At 35.4% G+C, this 18,490-nt stretch overlaps 1 protein-coding gene across 4 annotated transcripts in view; it reads right to left on the minus strand.

The window, feature by feature from the left end:
* The window catches only part of LOC121322741 (cordon-bleu protein-like 1), a 39,340-nt gene extending 21,374 nt beyond the window's left edge, over nucleotides 1-17,966 (minus strand). The window contains exons 1-2 of one of the 4 annotated variants that reach the window (XM_041262997.1): nucleotides 17,716-17,966; nucleotides 17,179-17,262 (exon numbers count right to left, since the gene is read on the minus strand). In XM_041262997.1, coding sequence (XP_041118931.1) covers nucleotides 17,179-17,228 — 50 coding nt within the window. In that variant the 5' untranslated portion in view covers nucleotides 17,229-17,262; nucleotides 17,716-17,966. Of the gene's footprint in view, nucleotides 1-4,181; nucleotides 4,256-5,039; nucleotides 5,286-17,178; nucleotides 17,263-17,715 lie in introns of those variants that run through there. The other 3 variants (XM_041263000.1, XM_041262998.1, XM_041262999.1) reach the window with 3 other exon arrangements.
* Nucleotides 17,967-18,490: the final 524 nt, after the last annotated feature.

Consider the following 18,490-nt stretch of genomic DNA (forward strand, 5'->3'; position numbering starts at 1 on the left):
AATAAAACTAGGACTGCTGTTATACCACACACTAAAAACAGTATGTACTGTACACAGAGGCGAGAGCATGTGCTGTATGCACCAGATTTCAAGCCAACTAGTTTCTGTGGTCTTAAGCCTAGAATACGTGAGGAAGCATGTTTCCATGTGTATACTGGATTTGTCTGTGTTTACAGAAACAAGGAAACATGTTTCCCCGGTTGTGTAACTGCTTGGGCACTGTTCAGCAAAATTTTTAAAATCGTCACTTATTTAATAGTCTGTATATATGTAGGTAAAGTGTAATAAAAAGTGGCTTTATCTACAGCTTGACATTGTAAATCCCCAGTATTTTCCCTTTCTGTTGATACAGAACCTTGTAGTACACACATTATTTGTTTTTGCCACTGTCCTTTATGGCTTCTTCGCACTTAACGTTTCCATTATTACACACACTTAAACAACCACAGTACTCCAAAGCAAGCCAAATTTCTTAATATTTAATATGAAGGCAGATCATTTAACAATCAGACAAATGGGTCCCAGGATCTTGTACAAAAACAAAAACAAACAAACAAAATCTGCAAGCCATCCTGTACAATATAAAAAAAAAAAAAAAACAGACTCAAACTTCACTATCTATCTTCGTTAAATTATTGTTGACATGTCCCTATTAAAAACTAGAAGATTAATAAACTTCACATTCAAAGAACTTCTTTTGGCCCGAAACAGATAACAGGGTATGCATCTTCCCGTTAGACCTCCCCACCCCACATACTTGACCAACTGTGATCTAAATTCCAGAGTGAAATATCTCCCACCGACACCAGACAAAGCTGGAATTCCAGAAATGTTTTCATCCTACACAGCACTTTATTATTATTGTTTTGTTTATACACAGACATAGATATGGTTTCAAACACCTCCTGCCCCACCCCAAATAGTAGAGAGAACACAGACCCAATTTTTATTTTTTTCCTTTCCAATATTAACTTTACCTTATTTCTGAAGCCTGCCAGTTGGTGAAACTCTTTAAAAGAAAACAGCAGGACCGGGCTGAACTGAACAAAACAAAGCTGCCTATGTTAAAGTGTGACTAGATTTCACTCGACCATGTTGGGCTGGCTTTTGAAAATTAAGCCTGTTTGCTCACAGTGGCACTGTATGTTAGCTGCTTCAGATTGAGAGAATGTTCAAGCCATGACATGAAACCTGCACTGTATTTAATAGGCAAATATTGCAGAAAGAAGCAACCGAGGGTCCACTTTAGTTAGCTCTAAATCTGTATTGTGTTTTATTGCTTAAACATGAGAATATCAGATTACACCTTGTTTAAAATGTACTTCCCAAGCAAAGCGCAAAATATCCTGTTCCACTTTATTTCAGACACCTCCAAATATGTTCCTTCATAAAAAGATTCTGATGTTACATGTTTAACAGAAACAGTATACCTTCACACAACAGGCTTTTCTATTCAAACCATTTGCATCACACTTTGCATGTGGTATGTCGTATTTTTTAAGTCCCTGTGTCGAGTCTAGCAGCCGGGCAATACAATCAGGAAAGCGAAAGAAAAACACACACCATTTTATGTACACGAGTACAAAGTTCAGTTTCAAGGTCTTAGGCTATTTCAGTTTAATACTTATGTAATAATAATATAAAATACATTTTAAACCTGTACAAAACTATCAGGACACCTTTCTCTATGAAGGCATTCCTGATAATTGCTACATTTTCACCTCGCAATTTCAAGTTGTTAAATCTATTCCTAGGGTTTCCCTTAAAATGCATTGGTGTGTGACCATCTACAGAAGTAGAGACATGCATTCTTGTACAGCACAAGAACGCTTCCAGCTACCACAGTCTTTCAAAATTAACTACCACTACACTGATTCGTGTGAATTACATTTCTGTAGGGGTAATCCTGATTAGGAACTAGACCTGGAGTCAAGTATGTTTGAAACTGTGCAAGTTACATAGTATGTTTCTGTATCTTTACCTGTGACTATTGCTTGGTTATTTAGAATAAATCAAGTAAGCATGTTAATTTTGTGCAGTTGTTTATGTTATTTTGTAGTGGAATTGTAATTACTGTAGCATACTTGCAGACAGGAATGAAGTACAGAGACACACACATACAGAAGGAATGTAATATATTTAAATAGTATTCAAGGATGATTAGACCTTGAGATTAAAATGGCTGAACTAACCTTGTGAACACAAGGTGCACCTCTCCTTCAGCCAATACCTTGAAACTTTGATATTTTTATTTTACTCCAACATTAGGTATTGTAGGATTTGGTATCATGATATACTGTAGGTATCGATATACTACTGGCATTAGGTTTGAGTACTCTACATTTTTAACGCTGGAGTAGATCACTAAATTACTGGAAATTTCCATCCCTACTATATAGCTCATCCTATCTGTCATCTGGTATTGAAACCTCCAGGTGCATAAACTTAAAAACAGACTTGGATCTCAATGGGTTACTCTTTATACTGTTTAGACAGAGAAGTGAATTGGACACTATTAATTAATTTCTCAACTACAACAAAAATCAACACCAGACCACCAATATCAATAAAACTTGACTTCTCCGCAGTTCATCCATACCATTAAATGACAATATAATATAGCAGAGCCAGGTGTGTTTTCTTCTTTGGTAAAATGTCTAAGTATGACTACATTTTACTGTATCACAGCCCTTTGGCAATTGACTGCTTTTAATATATGTGTATATATATATATATATATATATATATATATATATATATATATATATATATATATATATATATATATATATATACATAAATAGTCAGAGAAATAATAAGGGAGCGCTGCATTTTGTAATATTTGTATCTAATGTAAATACAAAATGGTTTATTCAGTTACTTTACATTGCTTTCAGGGAAATTACAGTGTACCAGCTGCCAGAGTTTTGCCTGCAAAGAACACCATGGCCCAGCACAGAGTATACAGATAGACCCTGCTTGGGAGGACATTTTGATGTATTTTGACATACATCCCACGAAATACCAAGCAAAGTGAGGATTGTTTGCTTGTGTTTTTGTTTGTTTTTCTGTTTGTAAATTACTCAGTGCATATAAAAGATGTCATAAAGAGCTTAGAAGCCCGCCCCTAAATGAAACTGGTCAGACAGCTTCAGTTTGGACACACATACATGTCTATTAAACTGGTTGTTATATTGTCATATTCTCCACCCTGCCATGACATCAGTCAGGCATCAGTCACAGAGGTAGTGCCTGCAAAATATTAGCTAGCAACTTACAGACATAAAGCTCTACTTCCAAATGGCATTATGTTCTCTTCCTTCTGAAGTTACAAGCCTGTTTTCCCTGGAATATAACTATTACTTAAGTATTAAGAATCCAACTTTGCTCAAAAATTACAGCATTATAACAGTATTGTTTGTACACCACTACATAATCCTAAAAAGAAAAAAAAATGTTTTGTTACTACTTTTTAAAAATATAATCATAAAGTTCCTAAATAAAGATTTATGGAATATTATCTGTGTCATTATCCATTCACAGTTTGTTTTTACATCAAGTAAAACAAGGTACTGTATGCACTAGGGTAAATTACTGGTGACTGTGCCCCATTGGCGTTTTGCTTTAATTTGCGAGCTTATCCGAAGTAATTTTTTGTAAATTTATCTGGTCATTAGAAAAATCTTTGATTTAAAACGTACTTAGTTTTTTTTAGACAGAAACCCAAACACAACCCTTTAAAACCAGAGGTAGTCCCGGAAAGAAAAGAAACAAAAAAAACATAAAGTAGTTGAACTATTTCACGAGAACAGAAGAAAATATAAAATGTATTTTAAATAACCGTTTGAGACATATGCCGAGCCTTCAGTAATTTTTAACAACGTAGTGCACCTTATTAGATGGATACATTGTGTCTTGTAACAACAATTAAGTACTTTAGTTTCTGACATTTTAACACGACTTCCAGATTCACAAGTGCGCATGTTTCTCAACCAAACAAAAGAACACAACACACAGATTCCGTAGGTAGCCAACAGGTTTTCTTTTTTATTATCGCTCGAGTAGGTCCACTTTGAGCTTTTGAGTAGACTCGACCGCTTTTAAAATGTATTATTGTGTTGAAAAACAACTGGCTAGTATTTTAAACTACAACCTATCCAATACACAAGTACGGTACTCACCTCTGCAGCAGATTTTCTTTCCTTAAGTGAGCTCAAGTAAGCAAGCGTTCTTACTTACACATCCCATGCATGTACTAACACGTACCAATGAAGTGGCTAATCACCGCAACGCCCTTTTTCTGTAACATTCGCAAGCGGATGTTAAATGACAAGAGCCTACTTGCACATTGTTTTCTCCTGTAGATAATAAACCACCTAATAATATATTTCAAATGCTTTAAGTAGGCCATCAATAGGTTCACAGGTAATTTACACTTCACATACAAGGACTATTAACTATGTATCTCCTTTCCGCTGCAGCTGTCAGGAAACAGTTAGTTTTATGTAATAGTACATTTGTAACACATGTTCTTTATTACATTTCATGCTATTACAAAATATATATATATATATATATGATATATATATATATTATATATATAAGAGGATATATATATCTATTAGGATATATATATTCTATCTATCTATAGATATCTATATATATATAGCACACACACACACACACACACACACACACACACACACACACATATATCATATTCCCTTTACAGTTAAATGCTACCTCACCAAACTTATATAATGTCATGCAAACTGCATACATTAAACGTATAGAACTTCCACACATTCCTATGCAAACACTGAAAAACAGAGTCAATGCTTTCTATTTAATGTCTTGACGTCTTTGGTGATTATAAAACTAACGATGCGGACAGAAAAACGAGACCCAAAACTAAGAAACTGCCTTTACCAATTTATTATAATTGCACGCGCGCATAACTGATAAACGTTACGCATGCACTTATTAACAGCTCCCATTCTCAAAACGCTACACGGTATTCGCCGCAATCTGATACGCACCTACTACAATCACTTCGACAGCCACAACTGCCAGGTGTACGGTATGGTCGATCTCTGGTCAGGTTTGGAGAGGTTCAGAGACGCTTCAAATGTTTTCTTCCTTGTTAAAGCGACGTGCTACACGTGTGAGTTTATGAATCTATTTTTAACAAAACAAAAAATATCCAAATATAGCCACACACAAAATCGAACTGATTAACTTCCGATAACCAACCAGCTGTATGTCTTGTAACCACAGGTCCTCTGGGAAAAGGCGGACTGGCAATACAAAGTCTAAAACAATATGCAAAACACGCTTCCTGCACAAATCCGAACAACACCCAGTGTATTTTAAGAACCGAGATTAACAATGCATTCCGAAATGTCAGTTGTTGCATTCGTTCATATTTGCTTCGGATAGTGTGTCTGACTCATAGTTTACACAGGATTGTACGGAGAACTATTGCGTTACACTTTAAATTAAAGACACGTTCTCACACACCTCGGACATTTGTCAAACTGTTGTAGAATAGGAATGGCTAGGCTGCTTCCGCTATTAAGAGTATGTCACCACTTGGTACACTAGAAAAACAGCATATTTTAAAGTCTTACAAAACTACAAAAGGAGGCTCTGGATGTAAGATAACACAGTATGTATTTAACCAGGACAGCTGGCACCATAAAATAAAACACACTGTAAACTGACCACACACAAAATATAATAATCACATATGACTAGTTAATGATCAAACTGACCTAACCAACACAATCTGACTGTATTAAATACAAGTTCTTATTGTAAATTCCCTTTGCTTTCTGATTTGATATTTTCTTACCTCTCTGTTCCTTTCAGTTAGGGTACTTTTTCATTAGATATTTTCTTTCAATAGAGACAAAGTGCTAGTTTCCCATGTGCTAAACCGAATCATCTCAAGGATCCACCTTGCATGTGATGTCAGTAAATCTGTCTATAGTAACCTGGCCTCATGACCTACTCAAAAAAAAGCTCTTCAGGTCTGTCATGCCTTGTCATTACTCTGGATATTACCTTCTTCAGTCGATTGTGAAGTAGGGGTAATCAGCTTTGGTCACTGTACAGCCTAGAGGCTTCTACAGTGTATGTTCTGGCTAGTTGTTTGAACACCTATTTTACCTGCAGGTAGTTACTTATGCTGCATTTTGTGTTAAACAACTGAATGCTACATTTCATTTCTTATTATTTTGTTTGATTTTGGAAATCCGAAGCAAAGACTTTCACCAGAATAACCCTAAAGTTTTTGAAAAGTCAATAATTAATGCAGTCTTGGTTAAAGAGGCAAGAGGCATCTGCCAACCAAGCACCTATTGTCAGCCCTCTGTCAAAGTTTGTCATATTTCCTGGAAAGCAGTACATGTCGGAGATGCCATTTGAACAAATTGAATTAGCCTGCTTTGTGTGTCCAGTCCTTGGTTGTGATATTTCACTGCTTTGCTGATCCTTTATACATAGAACAATATTCTCAGCACTATATATATATATATATATATATATATATATATATATATATATATATATATATATATATATATATAATAGTAACAGAATAATAAACTCACTGTTGTTAGTGTCAACAGTACAGTGATCAAACGTTTGCTTTCACCTGCCCTTGTTTAAGAGGAATAACCCCTTAGATATATTCAATTGAGCACAGAGTAAGCATTTAAAGGTGCATCTCCCCATATGGTTTTGAAATGGCGTGTACTAAATGGATGAGTATAACAACAACACGCAATCAGATTATATTTTAGTGTAAAACTGAACGCCATTGTTCTGACCTTGCCGTCTAAATGTAGTCGCCCTTTTGTCCATGTGAATATGAAATTATATATTCTGAATTGTATCCTATGCCTAGTGTTAAGGACATTTTTTATCCAGCTCTATAGCCCTTATGATAAATAGTATGGTATGGCAAATGCATAGTACAGAACACGTTAGATTCCAATGGTTTGAATGCAGGAAGTTTTGACCTTGAGTGTCAATGCACAATGAGTCACAGGAGTTTCCTACACAGCAAGAACAATCGGAGCAAACAAACACAAGATAAGCCCATCAGATCTCTTGAGCATTCCTCCATGTTTTGTAGTAGAAGGTGTTGTTTTCAGAGCAAAGAAAAACATGCTGTCAGCATCTTGGAAAACAATTAGTGCACAACACAATGTGGAACCTTATTGCCCTGCCTTTTTCACAGCACATCATGGTCTAAAAATAGATATTTCACGATTAAACATAATATTTATTAAAGCAGAAAATATCGCTGTCACGTTATATGAGGCTGTGTGGTCCCGTGGCCTGAACCAGGAGGTCTCTGGTTGAAATCCCGGCTCAGCCACTGACTCACTGTGTGACCCAGAGCAAGTCACTTAACCTTCTTGTGCTCCGTCTTTCAGGTGAGACGTTGTTATACATGACTCTGCAGCTGATGTATAGTTCACACATCCTAGTCTCTGTAAGTTGCCTTGGATAAAGGTAAAAAAATAATTTTAAAAAATATCATTTTTCTCTGCAGTTATATGCAAAAAATGTTACAGAAATCATGAAATCCTTGACAATGGTAAAAACAACTACAGCATTGCTTATTGTTTTGGAATATAATTTTAGGGTTACTACCACACCCATTTCAGCACGTGGGAAGAACTACGGTTGTGGGGAACAACATTCTTTCTCATTAGCTTAAGTGTACTCTTGTGTCCCTTGGTTACCTATAGTACTGTATCTAACATCTTAAGCATGTTCTTAATTATATATATATATATATATATATATATATATATATATATATATATATATATATATATATATATATATATATATCATTCATGATGATTCATGAGAATATAGACTACTATAGAGCTGAAGTTAGGTTATTCAAAAACTTTATGAACAGCTTAAAGGGATTTCATACACCCTCTCTTAACTCACAATGTTTGCTTATCGATTGTACTTCATTCTACATTTTGCTGTACTGTACATGTAAGCAATGTTTTATGTCAGTCCTCTGAACACACACACACACACACACATAGATATATACATTTTTTTTTTTTTACAACTTTCATAGCCAGCAATACCTTCGGTAGTTCAGCTGCACTGCATCATAGTGTACAACTCATGTGTTCTTCAGTCAGCAGTGCTACAGTATGCACAGTCATAACAGATGACAATGGATAACTAATACTTCTGAAAAAATAGTTCAGTAGTATTAAGCTACAGATGGACATACAGATTTACATTTTATGTTTCAATTGCTTACAGTTACAGTATACATTTCAGAGTAATCCTGAACGCAGGAGTATGCTGCTCAGGCTTGTCTGTGCATTGAGAGAGGGAGAGTTGGTCCCATGTGTCACATGAAATGCAGAGTCACAGCAGCAGCTGGGAATGTTTGTAACTGAGGTCAATGAGAGTAAAGGGTTAGGAATGGTCTGGAAGGCTGTTACTTCTTGAAGAGCATGTGGCATGGGTGAAAATTAAACAAAATGTAATTACAGGCCTACATAGTTCCTCTTGAGAATATGTCATTTCCTTTCCCACTTTTTCTCAGATACCTTGTTTTTATTTTATTTTTTTCCCACAGCATCACTTTGTCTCAGACTTTCACAAACAGCTGTAAGTTCAGTTTTAATAACCTCTTTAAATAATTAAATCGAAACAAAAATGCTAGATTTATTTATTTATTTATTCCCCAGCATGGGGGTTAAAAAAACAGTTCAGTCTCCATGTCCATGAAATCACTGGATTCTCTTAATGAGACTTCAAAGATGCCAAGTTGCAACATCTAGTTTGTTTAAGATCTGAATCCATCAGTACAATCCAGTCACACACTGACAAGCAAACTGCATCGGCAGGGCACTCGCACAGAAGGACCTAATGTTTTACCTGCTATATCTGCATACATCTGCATGTTTACTGGACTAGAAAAAAAGAGGTGCATTAGATTGCCATGTAAACCAATTTATCACAGGGAAATGTACAATCTCGAGCATTGGCTGCCAGTTTTACAAAACCCTTAGAATATATACCTATTTTAACAACTAAAGTAAACATTTACTTCAAATAAGTGAGCAAAATTGGCTGTTTATTCTATCTCAAAGATTATTTCCATTCTTTTCAGACAATGCCCCATTGTGCATTCTACTGCCAACATAAAACAGAAGCTATATTTACCATTTACTTTCTGCTTAATGTTCTGGGCTGAACTTAGCATACAATACAGCATTCCAATATCTTTAGACTTCTAAAGCTAATGTACAAGTTAAAAGTGTGATCCAGTATTTTTTTCATAGGTTGGTGAAGGCAATGCTAATTTTTTCATATTAAAACCTTGAGGCATAGTAAATGTCTTCAAAGTACTGTAAATTTATTTTATATTTAATTTTGTTTCTATAACAATATAATTATATATATATATATATATATCTATATATTATATATATATATATATATATATATATATATATATATATATATACATACATGTATTAACTGTTATTTATTTAAATGCTATGTTATCTTCATGTATACTGTCAAAGCAGTAAGAAATTACTGAATCATGTAGAATTACATTATATCATAGCAATACACCCTTACACATTTTGTGTAAATACATTTTTGAAGGCGTATGACTCGCTATGTTGGCCCTGAAGCAAGGTCAGTAAAAGACAGGATAACAATTTTAAAATAATTCATAACTGTCAGTGACTGCCTTTAAAAAAAGAATAATTTCCACAAACACAGCTAAAGAATATAAGTATGTGAAGTTGTTTGTTACAGTTATTTTAACATTGTTGCACTTAACCAAGCCTCTCCTGACTAAATACCCAGAGGGTACCTCTGGTACATTGCAGAAGGATTTCCCTCTATGTACTGTGTACTACAAATGTTTTCAAATGAAAGCAGATTATGGCTTTGCAAAGAGTGGCTCTCACTGCTGTGTCTGCTGTTTCAGCACTGGTTTTGTTAATAGAAGCTGTTTTTATAGATGCAGGGCTGCTATCTGTCCCAAGGATTTTAAAGCAAAGGACAGGTGGTAGAGCATTCAGTCACAGGACACCTGAACTCTGGAATGCTCTACAATGCACTGTGAGAGAAGCACCTGCATTGGCAATTTTTAAAAATAAACTGAAAGCATACTTTTATAATCCCGAATATATACAAATATATATATATATATATATATATATATATATATATATATATATATATATATATATATATATATATATATAGTATAGTCTAGTTTTATCTTGTCTAGTTTTATCCCTATTTATTCAGTTTGAGTGCTTCGTACTTTGCTTTATTTGATATAATTTTGTTCTTTTCTCTTGCTGTTTTTATTGTTTTCATTGTACTAAATGTACTTCTGAATTTTATTTTCTTTTTGATAAAAGTGCCTTGGGATGGCTCGCCATGAAAGGTGCTTTATAAATAAAGTTTGATATGATTTGATTTGATTTAGTAATTAGAGGCACAGCCATTCCAATCCCCCAGCTGAGATTTTTTAAATGCAAAGTGAAACCTGAAAATTCTGAATATCTTTGCAAATTAGACCATCTTCTTGTATCCACTCATCAGTTTAATTAATATGCATAATTTTGCTTGAAAATAAAAATATATGAAATGCATGACCAATGTGGAGAACACAAATATGATTCTCACAAGCACAAACTGCCTTTATTTTTCATGTGTGCCTGCTGAGCTTAAGTTAACTGTCAAAAGCATGCCGGGGTAGCTTATATCAACAGTTAAAGTTCATACAGACAGGCAAACAGGGCCTCATTTTGTAATATCATATGTCTCTTAATGTTGTGTATAATAGCACAGAAGGGCTTACAATATGGTACCTTGGCCAAAAAAAAAAAAAAAGTAGTATAAAGGGAACCACACAACAATCTGTGACTCCATAATTTAAGTATTTTTGTTAATCTTCTGTATGCTTCCGTTTTTTTCTTCACATGTTCAATTTAGTAAAGATAGAAAGCAACAGACAGAACAGTAAATAAGGTATTTACTGTTCTACCCCACAATCTCAGTGTTATTGGAATTCTTCTCCTTGAAAACGTCACTACCAACCAAGCCATATTAAAGATATCTAGTACTGCATTTACACAGCACAGACCTCAGGCAGAACAAACATGAAGGTAGAAGAAAGCCCTTATCATCCCACCAGAGCAGTCAAGTTTTTTGTGTTTGTTTTGGACGCATTACATTTATAAAATGAATGTAAATCTTCCTATGTCCCTGGGAAAAAAAAAAAAAAAACAAGAACGTAATACAAACAATAAGGAAATGCTAGGGACGCTATTATTTTATGATATGTAAAAGGGCATAATGGTCACCATTTATAACATTATGTCTTACTCCGATAGTGAGATAACCCTCTGCCTTCATGGTGACTTTGGTTTGTATTAGGTTTGAGCTGACAGTGAGTGGTCTTATCCTTATCTTAATGGCACCAACTCTTGTTGACCCCCTTGGGGGGGGGGGGGGGGCACAAAATTAGATTGCTTGCTGTTCCTTAGCTGCTGGCTTCACTATATCACTAAAAAAAAACTCAGCAGGTTGCAGGAGTTTGCCAAAGGAAACCCGCTGCAATTCTGACTTATTTTCCACTTAAGCTGAAAGAAAGACTTAACCCATAGCTGCTATTCACTTTCAAAATAAGAAAGGCCTCTTTGACACATGTTCCTTCATTTCTTGTTTTTCCAATAATAGGAGTGTATTCCATTATGAGTAAAAAACACTTGCTTAATGATGTTATGGTTACTGAGTGATCTAAAAGATATATATGAGACACACTTTCACATGACATCACATAATAATAATGTCCAAATAACGCAATACAGTACAATGCTGCTGTAAAGATAATCAGGTATAATAACAAAATCACTTTCTGATGGCAGTCCACTATGAAAGGCACTATATAAGGTGCTTTTACAAGATACGAGACTAGGGTATGTGAGCTATGCATCAGCTGCAGAGTCACTTACAAGAACATCTCACCTGAAAGACAGAGCACAAGGAGGTTAGGTGACTTGCTCAGGATCACACAATGAGTCAGTGGCTGAGTTGGGATTTGAATCGGGGACCTGCAGGTTACAAGCCTGTTGCTTTAACCACTGGACCACACAGCCTCCTTACCAGGATGTTTACCAGTGGGATATTAAGGACTACTTGGGATTGTTTTTTTTTTTCTTGTCATTTTGTAATTCACTTTAATGCACACAGTAGCAGTTCTTACATTTCAAAATATGTGGTATAACAAACCTCTATAATATCCACTCATAAAAAGAGATGAGCACACACTGTACCATTATAATCACTTGATGTTGTCAGCCAGAAAAAAAAAACAAATCTACTACTTACAGTATATGGTAAACATGCTATTGTATCTCTTAACACCAACGTTATAATAACAACACAACAGGCGGAGTAAATGGTAGTAGTAAGAGTACAGTAAATAAACATGTCTAGACAGTGCTGGGCAAAATTAGAGGCTTGGTAGCAGCCATAGCATAAACAATGCCAGGCACCTATGGTGCTTGTTTATGTGGTACTTCAAAAGCTTTCACAAAGTAATATCACAGTGATGACATTACCATGGCTAGATTTGTTAAATATCAGTTTCTCGTTTCATATGTTTTCTGTGGTACAGCTTGACTAAACCAAGCTGCCAACTAAATTATGCAAGAAATATTGGATCTGAGGTTAAAACTACTACAATGATTAGCATCTAAGAGATTTAAGGTCATTCTGTTATATTTACATTCTAACACAGAATAACTATTATTCACAGAGTTCTGGAGGTTGTCCACAACGTCTGTTTTTTCACTTCTGGGGCACATAAGGCATACTTTCCATAAAACATAAAAGGCTCAGTATTCCCTAGACAAAACAGCTATGCAAAATTAAAGCGTGAACTGCATTTGTAAAAGGTAGTTTTGTTCCAAAGACAAGGCTTTCTTCTTGCCCTGGTTTATGGACTCAAATGTCATTTAACATTTTATTTGACATGCAGTAAATTGTACACAAAGTTGAAGAAATATGTGTTTCAGTAGTTAAATTCTTTACATATGCTATTATACTATATGCTACTAAATACTATTTTGAACAGCAGTTTCAAATCCTCTCAGCAGTTGAAAATGTGTCTCACAAAAGCCTAATGTCTAAAAGCCTATGCTGGCAATACACATTTTGTTTTCAAAGGTCTTAAGAATCTTTACAGATCACAAAAAAAACATCTAACAGCCTGGCAATTGCAAATTACTACAGAAGCAGAAGCCCGCTTCATCATGTTTGAAGATGACTGACTTACAGAGGTTCACATAAACTACCATTCAAAGGCTACTTGATGTTTTTTGTAGTTGGCTGTTAGGGTTTGCAATAGTACTAGGCGTGGATCGGCACCATGTCAAGGGGTACGGAAGTTTCAGTGGGTGTCCTCCAATCACACGACCAAGCCAATTTTTTCTTTTACATCCAGAAACTTGAGAGTGGATGCCAGCGAGCTACCGGCCTCTGGAGGACAAAGGCCAGCCCTGCAGGCGTCTGCCTGAGCTCACGGGGCGCCTGGTTGGTAGGGTCTGTTGTAACACAATGAAGAGAAACAGTCCCTAAAGGTTTTGCTTCTCTAACCTGATGCAGAACCACAGCCAATGCGATCCCTCTCAAATCCCCAGTGAAGACCAGCGACTTCGAACAGCCAGGACATGAACCTGTGCTCCCCTGTATGACTCCCCCTGCACATCTCGTGGCCATGCTTTTGTCAGGTCGGGGACCCTCTCGACCCTCATAGTGGTTCAAAACAACAAAAGTACTGTAAGTGCAGCTTTGTGTACAATGGCAGAGTTTTGAATAAAGCAATATTTTATTTCTTTCAAAATGGATTTGGTTTCATTGTTTTGTTCCATTATGGACTACAGGGAAAATGAGGCATTCTTTGATGTCGGTGAAAAGTTAACTTATCTCTACTCTTTTGCTCTAATACTAGCACAGGCACAGTACATATAATCACATTAAATCCAGGTTAGCTAGCCTTCTCTTTTGCTAACATATGGCTTTTTTTTTTTTGTGTGGACGTCCAGCAATTTATTTTCTCAATAAAGAACAATGGTGCCAGTGTACACTTAATAGCTAGTGTACACTTACTCAGTGAATGCAAGAACAGTAGTTTTCTGTCTTGGTAGATGAGTCCTGGCTTGCTAGTTTTTTTACCTGTCATTTTGACTGGACTAGGTAGACTTCAAATAAACTTAAATTTACCAACACTATCGTCCACTATCTGAAACAGCCTTAAAGTTGTATTCTGGGATTTTCTTATGTTTATATTTTTACATGTAAAATAATCTCTAGTTATAGCAAGTCAGGTGGTGCAGTACATTGTATCTAATCAAACTGACATCTTAATAAGCAAGAATTAACATTATTTACATCCACTATCTGAAACTGCCTTTAAATTGTATTCTGTAATATTTCAATGCGTTCATTTTCATGTGTCAAATCTGTTTTATTTTTATCTGTCAAATTCTGACTCCACTGTACAACAATGGAAGACTGAATGCTGCAGCACTGCATGCATATGCTGCAGAATAAAATACAGTTTCATATTCAGGAAATGGTTGGCTTTTTTTAACAAGTAGAACAGGTTCATGAGTATGAATTTCTTTATACCACTCATGATCCTTGTTACAAATTGTTCCATCATTATTCACTTATTAAAGTATTATAATAGACTGGAATCAGCTATCCTACACCAACAGTCTGTAACAACTACCCTGTAGAGGCTTGTAAACAGGACCCCATGTTACAGATGTCCACAAATGTTTTATATCTATTAACACAACAGTAGCCTTAGGTGCTCTAATACTGCATAACCTGTATCAACACATTGCCACGATTAACCAAAATAAAAGCAAAGATATATGAGTAGGTCGCATTGAACCCAAGAATCTTGTCAAACCTGACCCTGTGAGTTTTAAATTACAAAAGTAATTCATAAAAAGATTAGGACGACCAAAATCATCAACACCTTCAAGAAATATAAATACTATAAACCGGGGTTACCCTTCGTGTAGTATAACATTCATCTCGACACAACAAGGGAGCGGTTAGGATTTTATCAGTGAGGTTATGCTTCGGGAATCCCTACCTGTTCTTGCAAGAAAAGTAATTGCATGATAAAAGGTTAGGTTAGGTGTACCCAAGTGCGAATGGATGAAAGCCCTAAAACCTGATGTCCAACCTATGATTATTTGTTTTTCAGAAGTATTGCACAAAAAAACAACTAAGCTTACTGTATACCAGCAAACACCTGAACAGCCCTGAATTTACATCTAAGATACATTCTTATAGGCTTAACTTTGCAAATGTTTTCCCTATTTAAAAAAACTAAAATGAACAAGAAACATTTATTTTCCTGGATAGAAAAGTATTTAAGTTGTTGCCAAACCTCAAAGCGGTTTATGTTTTCTGTAATTAAACTGAAAGATGATACTGGACACTGGAACTGCTACCACTGCTGGGAATTTCCATTCTGATATTAAAAGAGCAGCAATATTTTGAAAAACAAAAATGACAATAATCCCATTTCAATAATGACGCATGGCGCATGGATGGTTTCCCATTCCCAGTTAAGGCATTTCTTACTAAGCTTAACAACTTAATTTTGGTGACTTCTGTCATGTCATTTGTTTAATGTATTTTTCTTTTATTGCATACACTGCAAATTACTGAAGCCCTTGCATGACAACAAATTAAACAAGTTGCCATTTAGAAGTACAATATGGATAGTTTATCTACATAAGAGCTTTGCCAGTAAAACCAGTTAATATAAGTGCCTGATCAGGGAGCCGCCACAGATTGACAGGCTCATATTAGGATTGGAATTTTATCCCTTAGAACTTTTTGGAAGACTGTAGGTTGATACAGTTTCCTAACAACAGATTATCAGACACAGTCAGCTTTATAATTTAAAATTATAAATCAAAGTTATTTTAATAAGAATATTGTAATATGATGTTATGGAACGTATAGGTGTTTATTTAATTTTTGACATCTGAAGCCAGTGCTGGGAAAAGGGTCATTGGTTGTTAAAAAAAAAAAAAAAAAACATGTCTTTGTTGTAGGTAACTACAGAACTATGGCTCAAACTTCTGAACTTATAGAACCAAGTACCTACTCTTACCTTTTTTAATCAAAGTATGTCAGCTATGCTGTCTTGCCCATCATGACTGAAACTGACTAGACAGGATACAATCCAGGAATTCCATAACGTCATTCATGTGAAGGAAAACAATTTACACAGAGGTGTTTGCTCTGTGTTGCATTTAACAACCCCTGTGTAAACTCATAAGAACGTTTTAAACTGTGGCTGCAAATCATCCTGCTGTAGCTTGTCCTTTAAGTACCACCTCACCACATTCACATTGAAAGTCAACACCCTTTTTTATTCACTCTATTGAGATGGGATGTCTAGTTGGTGAAATCAATCTAGGGTGATTACCCAGTGCTGTAAGATATTATTAAAAAAAAACAAAAAACTGAAGCTTATCCTGAGAGGAGTATAGGTTGGTCAAACCAACCTTTTAGTAAAGCAGACTATTTTATTATTATTATTATTATTATTATTATTATTATTATTATTATTATTATTATTATTATTATTATTCATTAGTTAAAAAGGTGTATTAAATTCAGTATTCGTAGAGATGGTCAGTAAATTTGAAAAAAGCACCCTCACAAATGATAATACATTGAAATGTTAAGACCATAGAACCAATAATCTGCACTTACAAAGGTAATTATGTTCAATAAAGCACTACAAATTGTTAGCCACCTGTAAGCACACTTGTAATGTTCAGTAGATGCTGTGAATGGAGCTTTCCGGTTTATCACCTGAGGGTTTCTCATGAATGAACAGAAGCGCTGTTCTGAGTGGCTATGAGCTTCATATAATGCAATATACAATTGAATTGATTCATGATTCACTTTTGTGTTAACTATTTGCTATTATTATTATTATTATTATTATTATTATTATTATTATTATTATTATTATTATTATTTAGGTTTTGTTATAAAGTATTCAACGTTCATTTCTAATAAACAAGCCATTACAGTGAATACCTGGTCGGAGTTAGACATGACGAGTCGTCCTGAGATTGATGCTGATTCATCCTTGTGCAAATTCTTGCGACCTCTTTGAAAACTCTGACAACAGACAGGGAAAATATACACATAAACATAAACAAGAGATTTTGCAAACCTATGTGATGGTCAACCTGTTGAACGGGACATTTTGGCATTGTACAGTATTTCAAAGTCAGGAAGCAGACACTTCGTATACACGTCAAAAACGCTAGAATTCGTTATGCACTACTTTAAGATAGATTACAGAACCAAGCAAACAGAACACTTTGAGTTAGGGAAAACACCGAATAAATACAATCACTCGGATTTATTCAGCAACGTAACCACACACGGCAGCAGATTTATGTACCTATTGAAACCTAAATAACATATTGCAATTTCAGAAATATTTATAAAAACAATGTTACAACTTTTGCAACGATGCGATTTTATATATATATATGCAGGTTTTGGTTCTTATTTCCCTTTCCCTATACGTGCTCAACAAGCAACACAAGCAATACAAAGTCCCACCGTTTTTCTGTAGTATTGCTTCCAGAAACAGCTGCTCCTCTGTTTCAAACCGCCGCCAGTCTAAGTCAGTCTGTTTTCACGAAACAGGCAGACATGATGATGCGTGGCAAAGCCAAAGCTTCTTTAACATTTCACAGTTATAAGTTAATTTTCCAAAGCATTCTTTTGTCGCTATGTCACTACAGCTCCGGCATTTCAAGCAATCCTGGCACAAAATGTTTACTGTGTAACTGATTACATTCACCACCGGTCTTCGGCTCCAGAAATAAGCAGAACAGGTTCAGAGCGAGACACAGTTTTCAAGTTTGACTTCTCCTTTTTACATTCCCTCAGTAAAAACTGCATATAATTAACGTTCTCATTCTTGCCACAAGGGGCGATTTTGTTTTAACAATGCTTGCTTGTTACAGGTAAGTAGCAGTTCGTTCAGACAGCAGCTCAAAACAGAGACGTGTCTGTTAATAATGAATACGGCATTTGATGTTAACTTTTTTTTTTTTTTTTTTAAAGAAACGTCCTTTTATAGTGTGTCATTTGAGCTCCCACATATATTGAGCACTACTGTATATACTGAAGTACTGTATGCCGTGGTAAACCTCACAGTAAATGACACTCTAGGTAGCATGATCGAGCACAACCAAGCACACATGGGGCCATGGTAAAGGCTACATTTAAAAGGATTTCCCTTTTTCAGAATCTCCCAACGTCATTATAATACTTTCGCAGCTTTCCCAGCTGGGTTGACATTCTTACCTGCAAAAGGGAGATATGCTTT

This window comes from Polyodon spathula, chromosome 11 (genome assembly GCF_017654505.1).
Source record: "Polyodon spathula isolate WHYD16114869_AA chromosome 11, ASM1765450v1, whole genome shotgun sequence".
NCBI classification, from domain to species: domain Eukaryota; kingdom Metazoa; phylum Chordata; class Actinopteri; order Acipenseriformes; family Polyodontidae; genus Polyodon; species Polyodon spathula.